The sequence below is a fragment of the Oxyura jamaicensis genome, chromosome 4 (genome assembly GCF_011077185.1).
Source record: "Oxyura jamaicensis isolate SHBP4307 breed ruddy duck chromosome 4, BPBGC_Ojam_1.0, whole genome shotgun sequence".
Taxonomy (NCBI): Eukaryota; Metazoa; Chordata; class Aves; order Anseriformes; family Anatidae; genus Oxyura; species Oxyura jamaicensis.
In genome coordinates this window covers 8,515,478-8,529,119 of record NC_048896.1, presented here as the reverse complement: position 1 = coordinate 8,529,119, position 13,642 = coordinate 8,515,478, and the positions used below count along the sequence as shown (strand labels likewise).

The 13,642-nt window shown below is 43.9% G+C and overlaps 1 protein-coding gene across 1 annotated transcript; it reads right to left on the bottom strand.

Moving 5' to 3' along the window:
* Positions 1-3,594: 3,594 nt before the first annotated feature.
* RAP2C (RAP2C, member of RAS oncogene family) lies at positions 3,595-12,863 on the bottom strand. The gene is made up of 4 exons (XM_035325165.1): positions 12,721-12,863; positions 12,241-12,637; positions 10,123-10,442; positions 3,595-6,057 (listed from the first exon to the last, which is right to left on the bottom strand). Exons 2-3 carry the CDS (start codon positions 12,511-12,513, stop codon positions 10,164-10,166), a joined length of 552 nt encoding a protein of 183 aa, XP_035181056.1. The 5' UTR covers positions 12,514-12,637; positions 12,721-12,863; the 3' UTR covers positions 3,595-6,057; positions 10,123-10,163.
* Between the last annotated feature and the right edge of the window lie 779 nt (positions 12,864-13,642).

Genomic DNA, 13,642 nt, shown 5'->3' with positions numbered 1-13,642 from the left:
CAAATGGAAAACAGTGCCAGGATCAGTAATGTGACTGAGGTCACAGAAATACAGGGCTGCAAGGGACTTCAGGAGATCCCACATGACAACCCAGCATGCTGAGGTGGGAGCTATACGCACCACACATGCTCCTTCCTTCAGCAAATGGTTATCCAGTGTTGACTTCAAAAATTCTCCATCACCTCCAAATGCAGCTTGCTCCAGCACATCAGCCATCCAGTGAGAGGTTTCCTCTGATTTCCAACATAAATCAGCTTTGCTGGAAATTCTGTTTATTTCTTCTTGCTTTCCCAAAGTGGTCGTGCTATAGGTGATTACGTGGACAGTCCTAATTTGCTTTTAATTGTCTAAGTTCTTTTACAGTGCTAGGATGAATCCCAGGCTGACAACTAACGATCCTATCTGCCAGTTCCCAAATGGACAAGTAGCCCTTAAGGAATGTTACAAACAGCTAATATATTTTCTCTTTTCTGGGCTGACCAGATAATTTAAATCTAATGTCAAGGCAGATCTTCTAAGGACATAAAAATGGAGAAAATAGTCAGCCTAGAGGCAGGAGAAAAAAAAAAAAAAAAAAAAAGAAACTGAAGAAACTTGAAGAGCCAGAAATTTCCCAGGAAGCTGACTATGAATTACTGTGTTCACTTATTAATTATATCAATTGTTATTACTAAATTTCTATAAGCATAAGAAGTCTAAATCAATTCTACTGTGGTATTACAAAACTATGAAAGACTTCTCATAAATCTGAAAAAAAATATATATTTTGATTTTTAGATTTTTAGCCTACTTATTTATTTACATTCAAGAAATGAAACATCAAAATTATTCTACTACGCCAGTGCATCTGATTCCAGGTAAGCCTAAGCACCTTGTAGCCTTAATGCAGTCTTCACTTTATGCCCCCAAAATTAACGTTTTTCTTCTAATTAAGAACTGAGGTTACCCAGTAGCCAGCAATGTCTCAGAGCCTCAAATGCCATGTAAGCTTCATCACTGAAAACATGATTTGGAGGAAGTAAGTCACTGTTAGAAAGCACATTCAGACAGAACCTGCAGAACACCAAAGAGCACAGACACATCAGAAAGCAAACACAAACAGCACATGCTTCCCTTCATTACGTATTTTTCAGTTCCTGCAATGCAAGTGACTCTTCCCCATCAATTGCTGCAGTTAACTCTGGACTTTTTGAAGGGACATGAGGAGAACCACAGCTTCGAGGGGTGATCTTTTAAGGTTCATTCCATGCTAAATGTACTGGCTCCATAGAGAACAATTTTTATCCCCCACAATCTTGTAGTTGAACTGTATCATTGCTGCCAGCAAAGCTCTTGTTAGCTCAATGCTGCCCTCAACAGAGCCAAGAAATAATTACACGTAGGTTTTGACCTTTGAATTGAAAAACACAGTTGCTGATTTACAGCTGAAAGTCCATCTTCTCTGCTCCTCACAGCTGTACTGACCAGGCAGATCTAAAAGCGAAGCACCCTTTATTAGTTCACTTTCACACCGTGCAGAGCACGGGGCCACAGCCACCTCATCTCTTGACTGAACCTGCCCGCAGCCACAGTAGCTGCGCGCACACTTCCTCCAGCTGCTAAGCGAGCAGTGACTCAACCAACACACGACTGAAGCGCCTACCAGCAAGCCGAGCTAGCAGGACTGCTGACTTTTCAGCAGAGATAACTCAAACAGGTCAATAGACATTGTTTTAGAACCCGTATCTCATTTTAATTAAGGCTAGACACTTCCACCTAGCTCAAAACTGTAATTACAGCAAAGCCTATTAGGGCAGATAACAGCTTGCCACCCGACACGAGGTGTGGCGGTCGGCTCGCACCCCACCCACTCCGGGTACCCTGTGTACTTCCTCCTAGGGCCGTCTCCACTGCAGGGTTCATGCGGTTGTTGGTTCATAGCCCAGTGCAGCCAGCCAGGCTGCAAGGCCAGCTCTGCCCTGGCTAGCAATTCATTTACGTGTCACCCTGCTACAGGGGAGGGGGGTGGGAGAGTCCTCTAGCCTGTGCCGTGGTTAGCGAGCGCCTTCCAAATACTCTGGGGGCCATCCCTGTCCTGACCGCACAGGAGAAGCGGGACACCAGGCAGCTTTCTGCATGGCACAGGCACTTTTATAGCAGGAACTGTTACACCGAAAATAAAGCTTTGCCTATGAAGTCCCATCTATACAGCCCTCTAAACCAGCTAGCCCAGGTTTAAAACAACATGAAGCTGTCACACCTGTTTTATGAAGGACACTACTCAACAACTGTACAGCAGTAGCTGAGTTGACTCTCAGCACCAAGATTTTTGAAATATAATGGCCTTAAACATAAATCTTCCACACTTCCCTAAAACCCCAGCCCCAACGGTTCTACTGTCACCTTGAAACAAACCAGTGCTGTGAAGTCCCAGGGACTTACTGGCTGCACTTGTCATCAGTTCCTGGCTTGAGTGAGAAGAGGAAGCAGCTTGGTTACACTGAGTGCCATGAGAATCAGGAATATAATCACCCAACTATGACTTTTTTAAACTGCATGAGAAAACACATAGACAACGACCAATCACCTAGTTACATCTGAATGCGCATCAGCCTTTGTCAGCTAACACACTCGCTGACACATCAGTGCTAGTCAGAGCAACACTCCTTGAGAGGAGGAGGTTAGGGGAAGCATACATTTATTCCAAGATCATTTAGAACAGGAACCTACCTTTCCTCTCTGTCATTTTCCCTTGAGATGGAAATTATTTCCCTGTCTCAAAGTCTAAGGAGCAGGGAGGAACAGTATGGATGCCTACCAACAAGATAAGGCTAACCCTTTTACCAGGAAGAGAAGCATTAAGTGCGCTAGGTGATTTTGCCTGCCAACACAACGCAGACAACCAAAGGTGCTGCTAAAGTAGCAAGCTTTTTTGTTGTTATTTTCTAAAGTTTAAAATGCATTTCATATTAATATGTGGCTTTAGTTACAAAAGCAATATGAAAGGTCAGTACCAATACATTAAGTTCTGAGGAAGATACACTATTTGTTAGAGTCTAGATGATTCAATCACTGACTTAGCAAATTCAAGGCTTTTACTGAGCATTTAAGATAATGGTTATCAAACAGCACTCTCAGCTGAAAGGTTTTGTAGACAAATATTCCACCTCTCTTGAGGCAGAACTCCAAGTGTGCTTATTGGATGGTGTGGTGGAAAGATGCCAGTTCAGGGCTACTGTGAGGGAGAGTAGCTACAGGAACACCAGAAGATGATGTCAGGACCTCTATCCATTGTCACCTTCATGAACACAAAAGCCTGTATGAAAAACAGGGACATTACAGATTTGGACAAGACAAACATGGATACTTTTGAACAAAGCCTCATCATACCAGCCTGCAGCTCTTGGACCCCATCTTCTCTATTCAATGCATGAGATGCGCTTCATGCCATCCCAGCAGCACGGTTTCCCTGAGCTAGAAGTTGTAATCCATGATAATTCAGGTGTAGCTGCTATGTTTAGAATAACCAGTACCTCAAAAAAAAAAGTTACTAAGTAAGAGGCTTGTTTATTCAGCCCACTCCGGAAGAAATTGAACACAGACTAGTCACCCCAGTTTGGTAATACAGGTATCTATTTTATTAAAAAAGTTACAAACAGGTGGACTGTAGGGTTGTCTTACAAAATGACAAGAATGATTTCTACTGGAAAAAACTTTTTACAAAGCATTATAGGTAATTGTTCCATTTTTGCACTTGTTATTCCAGATTTCACCTATCACTGATAAAGATACAGTACATTAGATACATGATGTTAGGTTACATTTTTATTTGTAGAGCCCTACTGCAGTGATTTGAACAACTCCTAAACAGATGCCATAGTAAAGACAATACATATTTCATTTATTATTAGCCTCTTACTCTAATAAGCAACTTCACATGCAATCTATTGAGGAAGCCTAAAATAACTTTTGGTCCCTTTTTCCCCCCCAAAGTGTGCTGAAGAAACCATCTCTCGTTTTCCCAGTCCTGTCACTCTAAGCTAGTTCAAGTTTTTTTTTTCCTCTTTTTTTTTTAATTTTTTTTTTTTGCTGAGGTTGATGAAAATGAACACTGGCTTGATAACTACCCATAGGAATGAACCACTGATTAATATTAACCAACTTTTCCCCCCTTAGACAAAGGAAAACTAAGATCTTTATGAATTACTTTTATTTCCTATTACTTCCTTACAACCTACAAAAAAAGATCAACAACCACCACTTAAAAGCCTACTTTGAATACAAGGTTTGGTTTAATTCTGATATTAAAGTGCAAACCTAAATATTAGCCTCAGCCTGTTTATAAAGTTTGTACAAACAGGGGGGGAAAAAATTCAAGTAACCCCACAGGAAAAAAATCAGGTGTTTTGATACCCAAGCAGAAAACCTGATGTTCTCTTCTTTTCAGTATTCAAATTCAACACTGAATGTAGACTCAGAACCTTTATTTCTGCTAAACACTGTAAAGTCAGCCTGCATTATTACCAATAAAACACATTAATGTTGAGATACTGTACCGGTGATCTTTTATTGTTTCAAATGCCATCATCCACAATACATTTTGAGAGTTTTAAACTGCTTAACCTCATATATCCATCACTGCTTTTACTGGAGCTTTTCTCAAAGTTATTTAGCTATTACAGGGAAAGAATGTACATTTCTAGAAGCATGTTCAAATGACTAAAGCTGGGCTCCTAAAAACCTAGAACTTTGGTGCAGTAGGTGAGCTGCAGTTATTAAACTTCTGCAAAAAAAAATTACACATTTTAAACCACCGCTAGAAAAAGCTCTCATGTATGCAACATGTTAATAAAACCGAACAAAAAGATTTCATCTGTTCTTTGTACATTTTCATTCTGCTCTTTATACCTGTGTTATTGTTAAAATTTTCAAGTATTCAGAGAAAATGTTGATCAGGTAAACAATATGGAAGGCAATGGCTGTTTAAAGCACGCTTGCAGTTAGTATCACTGAAACCTGGTGCTTTTCCCCTTGTAACACCAACTTGTCTCTAATATTAAACTTGCTTATTGGGAAAAAAAAACTAAAAAGCAATTTGTGACAGTGCAAGAAAAACTTTAACAAATATTGCTTTAAAATATTATTCAGAAAGACAATATTAGGAACTATAAAATGTAAAGTGATCTTATTTGCATTAGATTTACATGTGCAGAGGTCTACAAGATGTCTCAATGTGCCAGGCAAAGCTGAGCTGACTCTGACTAGGCATACAGCCCATTTTGAAGGATACATTATCCCTTTTCAAAGGCATGAAGAAGCTATTTGTAAACAAGCAAGTTTGGAAACTCAGTAGGAGGAAAAGTGTGCTGCCATTTTGCAATGCTACAATTGTCATTTTTTGATTAAATGAGTTTAAGAAACCCGTGATTGCAAGAAAATAAACAGTCAGAGACTTTACATCCTGTTCCAAGTGATCCCTATTGTCAAATTAGAGCAGTTAACGAACAATATCACAGCTGCATTTGCCAAGAAAAGGGATACTACATCCATACAACAGAGGTGCCCTCAGTATCTTTTTACGACACTGTCACACGTAAACAAAAAGTCTCGAAGAATGACCAACTACATTGTAGGAGAAAACTTTGCAAATAGAAATAAGCACTGATGCGAGGTAATATACAGAAGTAACCATTCGTTTAAGGCTCAATTTATTCTCCATTAAAACTCTTTTAAAAGGCATTGAGTAGGTAATACTGAGTTTAAGTATTTAATAAATACAAGTTCAGAAATTGATTAAAGAAATCAATTAAAATATTAAAAATGAACTCTTGCATATTAGCCATTATATGAACTTAGAAAGCTATAAAAGGACTGATAGATAAAGAACAGATTTTAAACTTATGGTAAACATGCTAAGCATTCTGATTAAGGTGTGTGGATCCTGGAGGCCACCAACCTTATGCACTTAGATGTATGGCAATGTGCTGTAATAGAGACAGGTTTACCAAGGCTCAGCTCTGCAACCTGGGCTGAAAGTTCTCCAAAGCAGCATCTGTGCAAGTTTCCTCTGAGTTTTATCTGAAATTTAAACAAAATAACCAATGAAAGCCACATTCAATACATATTCAAAGTGAACTCAGCTTCTCCCATAGATCGGAACAACTCGTTGTCCACACTGGGCTTCAAAGCTCTGCTTTACAGTGGCATTCTTGAACTTCTTTTCATCTAATTCTGGTAATGTAAAAGGCAAGCAGGTAACAACAACTATTAACTTCATAACAACTGCCCTAAGGGATACTAAACTGCTTCTAAAGATCTGAAACCGCTAGGAAATTTAAGTTCTCCTGCACAGTGATGTATAGACTGGGCTTTGCATTGGTGGTAAGGAGGCACTACATCACTCAGCAACACGAAGCAATGGTATTTTACACAATTTCTGGGAACAGGCAGTGATCCAACTCATTCAGTTTTGACACCTGAGTCCTTAGCATTCAGATGCCCTAAATTACTATCAAAAAACCCTTCACATTTATCAGACTCAGCTTCAGTTGGGAGAATTGTATGCTGCTTTTCTTAATTATGCACACAAGGTTCTACCAGCATTGACCAATAAATCTTTGTATTTCTGATAATTTGCTTGCATTTCACAAGATTTATTGGCAGAGATCCTAAAGAACTCAGTAGCAGCTCAAAGTCTGTTGAAACCAGTCCTCCATATTCACGTACATACATTTCATTAAAGTTTGATGCTTGACTTTTGAGGGAATTTTGATGAGTCTACTGAGAAATTACTTCAACCATAGAGGAGTCAGAACTCTACTTTTCCTACCATACTGTTTCTTTTCAACTCTCGACTTGTACTTATCTGGCTTTACTTGCCCATGACATTCCCATTCAATTCTCTTCTGCAAGCAGGCAGGAAGGGGTGGGAGATGGTAGCATAAATTTGCCTGTGTTGCATAGCCACACAAAACAGAGACAGCATACTTTCAGTTTTCTCCCTGAAGAGAACTATTCCTTCAGCACTTGTTAATTTCAGTTACTCATGAATGGAAGGGGCAGAAATGATTAATCAGGATCAATCTTTCACCCCAGTATAAAATATTCTCCATCTGATCAGTACCTCTTACACAACACCTTTAACACCAACACTGGAACAGGTACAGTATTTCAAGTATGATGGAAAATAAAAAACACGATCATACTGAAAACTCGAGAGAAATGCTGAACAAGCAACAGAGGGCAGCTACTGGGAATCTCACATCTCTGAATGCAACAACGAGATGACAGAAGACCACTGCAGAAGCAGGAAAGGGAAGGAGGGGGAAACAGGATGCGAGAACAACACACATTTGAAAAGGAACTATAGGTTATTCTGATTATGTAGTTATGTTCCATCCTCCATTGCACCGGAAGGACTGAAACGGCAATCTAAGCTCAAAAAAGAACCTACACAACATCCTACTTCACATACAGATTGAGGTACCCGTACTAGAAAGAAGTCATAACTGCTAGTTAAAACTGATACTGAAACTGCCTTAGATGAGCCTAGGCCCAGCACACACGCCCACTGGTTTCTCCACCAGAACTGTAGAAAAACTGTTTCTATGTACCTCATCCTGAGGTGACTAACTGGTCAGACCAAAGACTGCCCCTAGGCAGACAGCTTGCAGAATTCAGATGTGATGATGTTAGGACAGAGCTATAGTTCAAGCCTGTTTCTTACACACAGTTTTTTAGACAGCTGTTTTCGCTATACCTAGGAGGGGTCACTGCTACAGCAGATGTTTGAGAAGCAGCAATTGTCCCTTGGATCACAGATAAGAAGAACGCTTATCCCCGCAGAGAAGATTACAGCTATCAGAAGACATCAGCAGCAGCTCTCCTACACTAGAGCACATTAGACAGATATTACCAGGTAGCAAAGGCTTATCATAAAGTTAATGAGATCCTACACCTCCTCAGAGAACAAGGACAGACTGGGAGCCAGGAAGAAGAAAATATCCCAAAAGCGTGAAGCTGAAGCGAGGTATTGGGCAGAAGCAGCATTTCCTGGAACCATGGAAGTATTTCGCTTCTAGAGGTTTTATGTGACATGAGCAAAGCAGAATGCAGAAGAAATCCATATACCAGAAGCTTAGTATCCTCTATCTCAAAATATAACAGACATAAAAATACAGATGTTTCTTGCAAAGCAAGAGCATGCTCTGCTTTGGAAGAGCATCAAATCTAGGCATAACTTAGAAGGACTCAAAGGAGTAACACACAGCCCCATTCCCCCTCAATTTCAACTTGAAGATTAAACTTGGTATTTAATGTTAAGTCCAGAACTGGTCTGGTTACACGGAAGCTTCCCTTCGCAGTAATCAACTCTGGAAGTATAAATTTCATGGATAAATGACCTGATTTCGTCAGAGCTGAAGACCACAACCTGCACAAGGTGAACCACTAGTAACCCCCAAAATTGCTATAACTTCTAGGATGCTACCTTAAGTACTGATGCTCTTATTTGTAAATCTGCCTTAGAACTCACTGAAACTGCATTATTGTAGGTGGTCCAAGATATTAACCCTGTACCACTTTATTTGTACTTTGCTCTCCTCCAATACAAGCGGTTTGCTTGCCTTTCAGCAAGAAAGCCTTGAACCTGTACACACCTCTTACAGGCTGACAGCAGCCTTTCCTTATTTCACAGAATTAGAGATAAAAATACTATTATCTTTAGCATGTCAGTACCAGGGTCATGAGTACCTAAAATTTTATATTCACAAAGCACTTGATAACAATCTCAGAGACAAGCTGAGACTTCACTCTCTGACCTTACGCTCAAGATTAAAGAGGATACATAGTCCAAAGCTTCCAGTAATAACCTATTTTCGCTCTTGTCACTCAGACACAAAAAGCGCCTTTGACTTGAGTTACTAACACGGCAGTCAGAGCCTAAGCTTTAATCAGTGTAGCTGTCAAGACCAGCAGTTCTTTCCCCTGAATTTTCATGTCCTCCCTCATCCCTGCACTTGCCCTTATAGATTACATCAAATTGTTTGCTGAGACAGACCCAACAGACAACTGCAGGCCTAATGGACCACCTGGCTGCACTGGGAGCCCATGCAAAAAGTGTGCCGATGACGTAGAAGACCCTCTTGCAGCAGCATGGGTTCAAGCTGATGAAGGAACTGCACCTGCAACAGCTACAAGGAAAGCAGAGCAGGGGTAACAGTACCACCTCGCACAGGAATGACAGCGCTGCTGCTTGCACGGGAGGAGCTGATCCATTTACACAGTCACGTGAGAGGCAAGGAATGGTACAGAAAGATGACCACGCATGTGAAGGGCCAAGAGCAGCCATCCTTGCAGAAGAACCAAAGCAATACCCAAGACTAGTGAAACTTTACTTCAGGGTCCCCTCTGAACACTGCACTCTTGCAACATCTTTTATGAGTCACTGGGAAAGGAAAGAGGCATTGGGAAGCCATTATCATGTGTTCTCTGCTCAGGAGTTTTTAGATGAAGAGCACTTTGCATGTGTCCTTGACTAGTACGTGTGGGCTTCAAGCCACTCCTTACAGCTCAGGGTAGTTTTCTTTTAAACTTATTCTGCTGATAAGGCAGAAATGTACTCCAAGTACACTCAGTTTCTGTACCACAGTTTTTTTGTTTTCTTTTTAAACCCGCCCCCTTTAAAAAAAAAAACTCAAAGCCTTCTCAGAATAATTAGTGGAAAACTTGATCACAATACTCCTGTATAGGTCCAAAGCAATTCACATTAACTTGCAAATAATTCAGACAGCAAGTGGAAGCAATGAAGAATCACACTGCAATATCACAAAACATTATTAAGGATACAGTAATGTCAAATACAGCAGTGACAGTCAAAACAGGTGAGGATGAGATCATACGCTTTGTCTCACTACAAAATTGCTACAAGTAAAGGCAGTGTTCCCTGACTAACCCTAATGCAGTAATGCAAGAAGTCCATTGACTCAAGTACTTATGTACCACTGAATCCACAAGCTTCCATCTCTTCCAGAGGAAAGCAACCTCCAAGTTCAGTTACTTAATTTCAGACTCCTTGTCACACTTTATCTGCTTACTTAAACAGCATGCTTATGCACCTCAATTAGTTATGACTGTTCAACCAACCTGCTCTGTATGGCCATGACTGAGGTTTTTCTTAATTTCTCTCACTGGACGATGCAAGTTGTACAACACTGATCTTGTTTTTCAGGCAGGGAGGCATAGTTCATTTGCCTGACGATCTCAGCAAACAGTTCATCCACCATTGTTTTGCTCTTGGCTGACGTCTCCATGAAGGGACAGCCCCACTCCTGAGCCAGAGCTCTGCCTTCTGCAGACAAGACCTCCCTCTCCGACTCCAGATCCACTTTATTTCCCACTAGGATCAGAGGAACTTTCTCGTATCTCTTCACCCGGACAATCTGGTCCCTCATTGGCTTGATGTCCTGATCAAACAATCCAAGCGGTTAGTACATGCAGTAACCATAGGAAATTGCCACAAACTCTACAAAAGCACGTTTTAATCAACCCTCACATGCTTCTGAAAATTAAAAATATAGCAGGAGGTTTATTAAATTCATATCCACGTGGATCTAGAAATCAGAGAAAGTTCATTACCCACTTTTAGTAAGCTATACATATTTATATAAAATAAGAATTAAATTGTATAAAATGTACACATATTATACATAAACAGAAAGCTACTACTCCACTCAGAGAGATTTTTGGTTCAGCCAGAGGAAGACACAGTACATCTGTTTTGAAAAAGTTGATTTCAGCTTTCTGATTTTTTTTTTCTCAAGTCTAATGACAGCAAACCGGTAACATTAGCAACATCATACCCTTACATGATCGTTTAGGAAGCCTGTATTTAGTTTACAGCTTGAGAAAGTTTGTAATCTAAATAGAGGCTTCTCACTTCTGGAACGCTTAAAATAATTCATTGTGAACACATTTAATCACATGTAAGTAACCAAATTAGATGCTGTAAGAATACTGTATTACCTAGAGATGCATTTATTCAAGCCTGAGCTAACATTTGGAGTTAGCATTTGAAAGTCTGAGTCAGCCTCCTCTGCCCCCTGCATGTTTTATGTTACTATCAGTGTCACTAAGTTCTACAAATTCTGGCATAGTTCTGAGACAAAGCAATTAAGCTCTGAAGTTACTACTGTGGAAAAGAACCACAGAGAGCGGTTTACGCCTACAGGTTTGGAGTAAACATGCTATAGACAGACAAGAATAACTAAATATTAACAGAGTGGATTACTAACTGTATGCCTGTTCCTTAAATAATGAGGTCCAATTGGTCACAAAAATGTGTGAAAATGAGAGGAGAAGCATCCTAATGTCACTGCTGTTGCTTTCTAAAGCAAGTATGTCTTCAGCTTGTACTTGAGCTACATCGAGGTCTCTGCTAAGATAAAGTTTAGCCTTCAGCAGAAGCAAACATTCTGCTTTAGTGGGGGTGTGCAAGGTTTTGCCAAGCAGCTGGAATACACCCAACTCAGAAACCAAAGCCAGCGCAGTAGCTGCAAATCCCTGTGCTGCATGCAGTGCTGCTAAACCCATGTGTTCCCCTCAAATAAAGCCTCATTTCTAGAGGCAGCTTAGACCAGTTACCGGCCAAAACATTTCAATTTTTTCAAGAGTTTTAACAGTAGAAATGAAATCCAGACCCACGGATTATCACATATGGCTTGCTTCTCTTCTTCAGTACACCACCTACGCTGTGAAAGCATCGAGCTTATGCTGGACAGGAATATGTTTGGGGGGAGGGGGCGGAAAATAACAGCTTATTTAACAAGTCATAACTGAAGAACAATAATTCTCTCTTCAAAAGCAACTGAAGACAGATGCCTTTCAAGAAGGGGAAAAAAAAGGCGGAAGCTTCGATTTTAATACCGAGTGGTTTCTTCATAGAAGGGGATTGCCAAAACATTTCTATTAGGGAAGTGGGAGCAGGTCATTGTTCTCCAGCACTGCGTGGGATTTAACAATGGTGGCACCCCGATAAGTACCTGCAAGGCGAGCAGTTTTCCATCAGGAAGCAAGGCTCCTAAAGGCACTTTCGAGGGCGGGGGGGGCATTTTAACTCGCTCCCTTTCGGAGGAAGGCTGTGGGCACGGATGGCCCACCCCAAAACTTCCTCCTGGGCCCCGCGCCTTCAGCAGGGCCGGCCGGGCTGCGTGGGGCCGGCCGCCTCCTGTCCCCAAGCTGCCACCCCGGGCCCGGCGCGATTACCTGGAAGGACTGCTGATTGACCAGGCTGTAGACGAGGATGAAGCCCTGCCCGTTCTTGATGTAGAGGTCGCGCATGGAGGCGAACTGCTCGGTGCCCGCCGTGTCCAGGATCTCCAGCACCGAGGGGGACGAGTCCACCTCGATCTCCTTGCGGTAGAAGTCCTCGATGGTGGGGTCGTACTTCTCGATGAAGGTCCCGGTGACGAACTGCACCGTCAGGGCGGACTTCCCCACCCCCCCGCTTCCCAGCACCACCACCTTGTACTCCCGCATCGGGCCCCGCAGCCGCTCGCCGCTCCCCCGCCGGGCCCGGGCCTAGGGCAGGCGGCAGCGCGGCCCTCGCATAGCCCCGGCCCGCCTGCGGAGAAGGGCGAGGCCCCGCTGCTCCCGCGACGGCCTGCAGGGGAGAGACGCAGCCGTTAGGGACCGCGCGGCCCGGCCCGGCCCGGCCCCGCTCCTTACCGCCGCCCCGCTCCTTACCGCCGCGCCGCGCCTCACTCCATCGCGCCGCGGGACCCGCCCGGCAGCGGCCGCCCCGCCCGGAAGGGTTACGCTGCGGCACCCGCGGCCCGCCCCTCCCCGGCTCGCTTCCGCCGCGGGGGAAGGGGATCCGTGTGGCACCGCCGCGCCCCGCCCGCCGCGCGGGGGACGGCTTTGAGGGGGGCACCGCGCCGCCGCCCCGCCCTGCCCGCGGGGCCCGCCCCAAGATGGCGGCTGCCGCCCGGCCCGCCCCCAAGATGGCGGCTGCCGCCGGGACCGCCCCCGAAATGGCGGCTGCCGCGCGGCCCCCCCGCGGAGCCGGCCCCGGCCCCTCACGGGGGGTGGTGGCGGGCGCAGCGCCGGGCTCACGGCGCCCCGGGTCCGCGGGCTATCCCTGCCGGGCCGGGGGCTCCGTCCTGGAGCTGCACCCCCCGGAGAGAAAACCAACTGGGGGAGGCAGCGCTGTGCGCTTTTAGAGTGAAAGCGCCACTGGGTTAGGCGCGCGGGGCTGTGCAGCAATAAAATAAAACCTGTGAGAAAATAACGCCCTCGCTGTTTCTTTACGCTCGGTCGGAGCCCTTCCTCGCGGCACAGCCCCGGGGGAGCCGGGCAGCCCGCTCGGTGCCGGGCCGGCAGCCGGCGCCAGGTGTCGGTAGGGGACGTGATTTGAGTCGCTCTTACATCTAAGGAATAATTCCTCTCCGTTGCCATCGCCTCCGGCGTCGTTTGGTCAGGCGAGTTGCTGGCGTAAGGTAGATGTGCAAGGATGGCAGATACTCGTGTGGCTGGTGAATCAGCTCGAAAAGGTGAACATCAAACCCGTCTGCCTCCTACCTCTGTTACAAATCATGAGTCGCTGCAAACTACCTGGTGCTTTCAAGGTGCTCGGGAGAAAGAAGGGAAAGATCCAGTCACTGTCTGA

Excerpts from the sequence above, each read along its gene's own strand:
- RAP2C (XM_035325165.1), bottom strand. The coding sequence starts at position 12,513 with ATGCGGGAGTACAAGGTGGTGGTGCTGGGAAGCGGGGGGGTGGGGAAG. Across the intron at positions 10,443-12,240 it reads TCAATCAGCAGTCCTTCCAG|GACATCAAGCCAATGAGGGA; the intron begins GTAATCGCGCCG and ends TTGTTTGATCAG.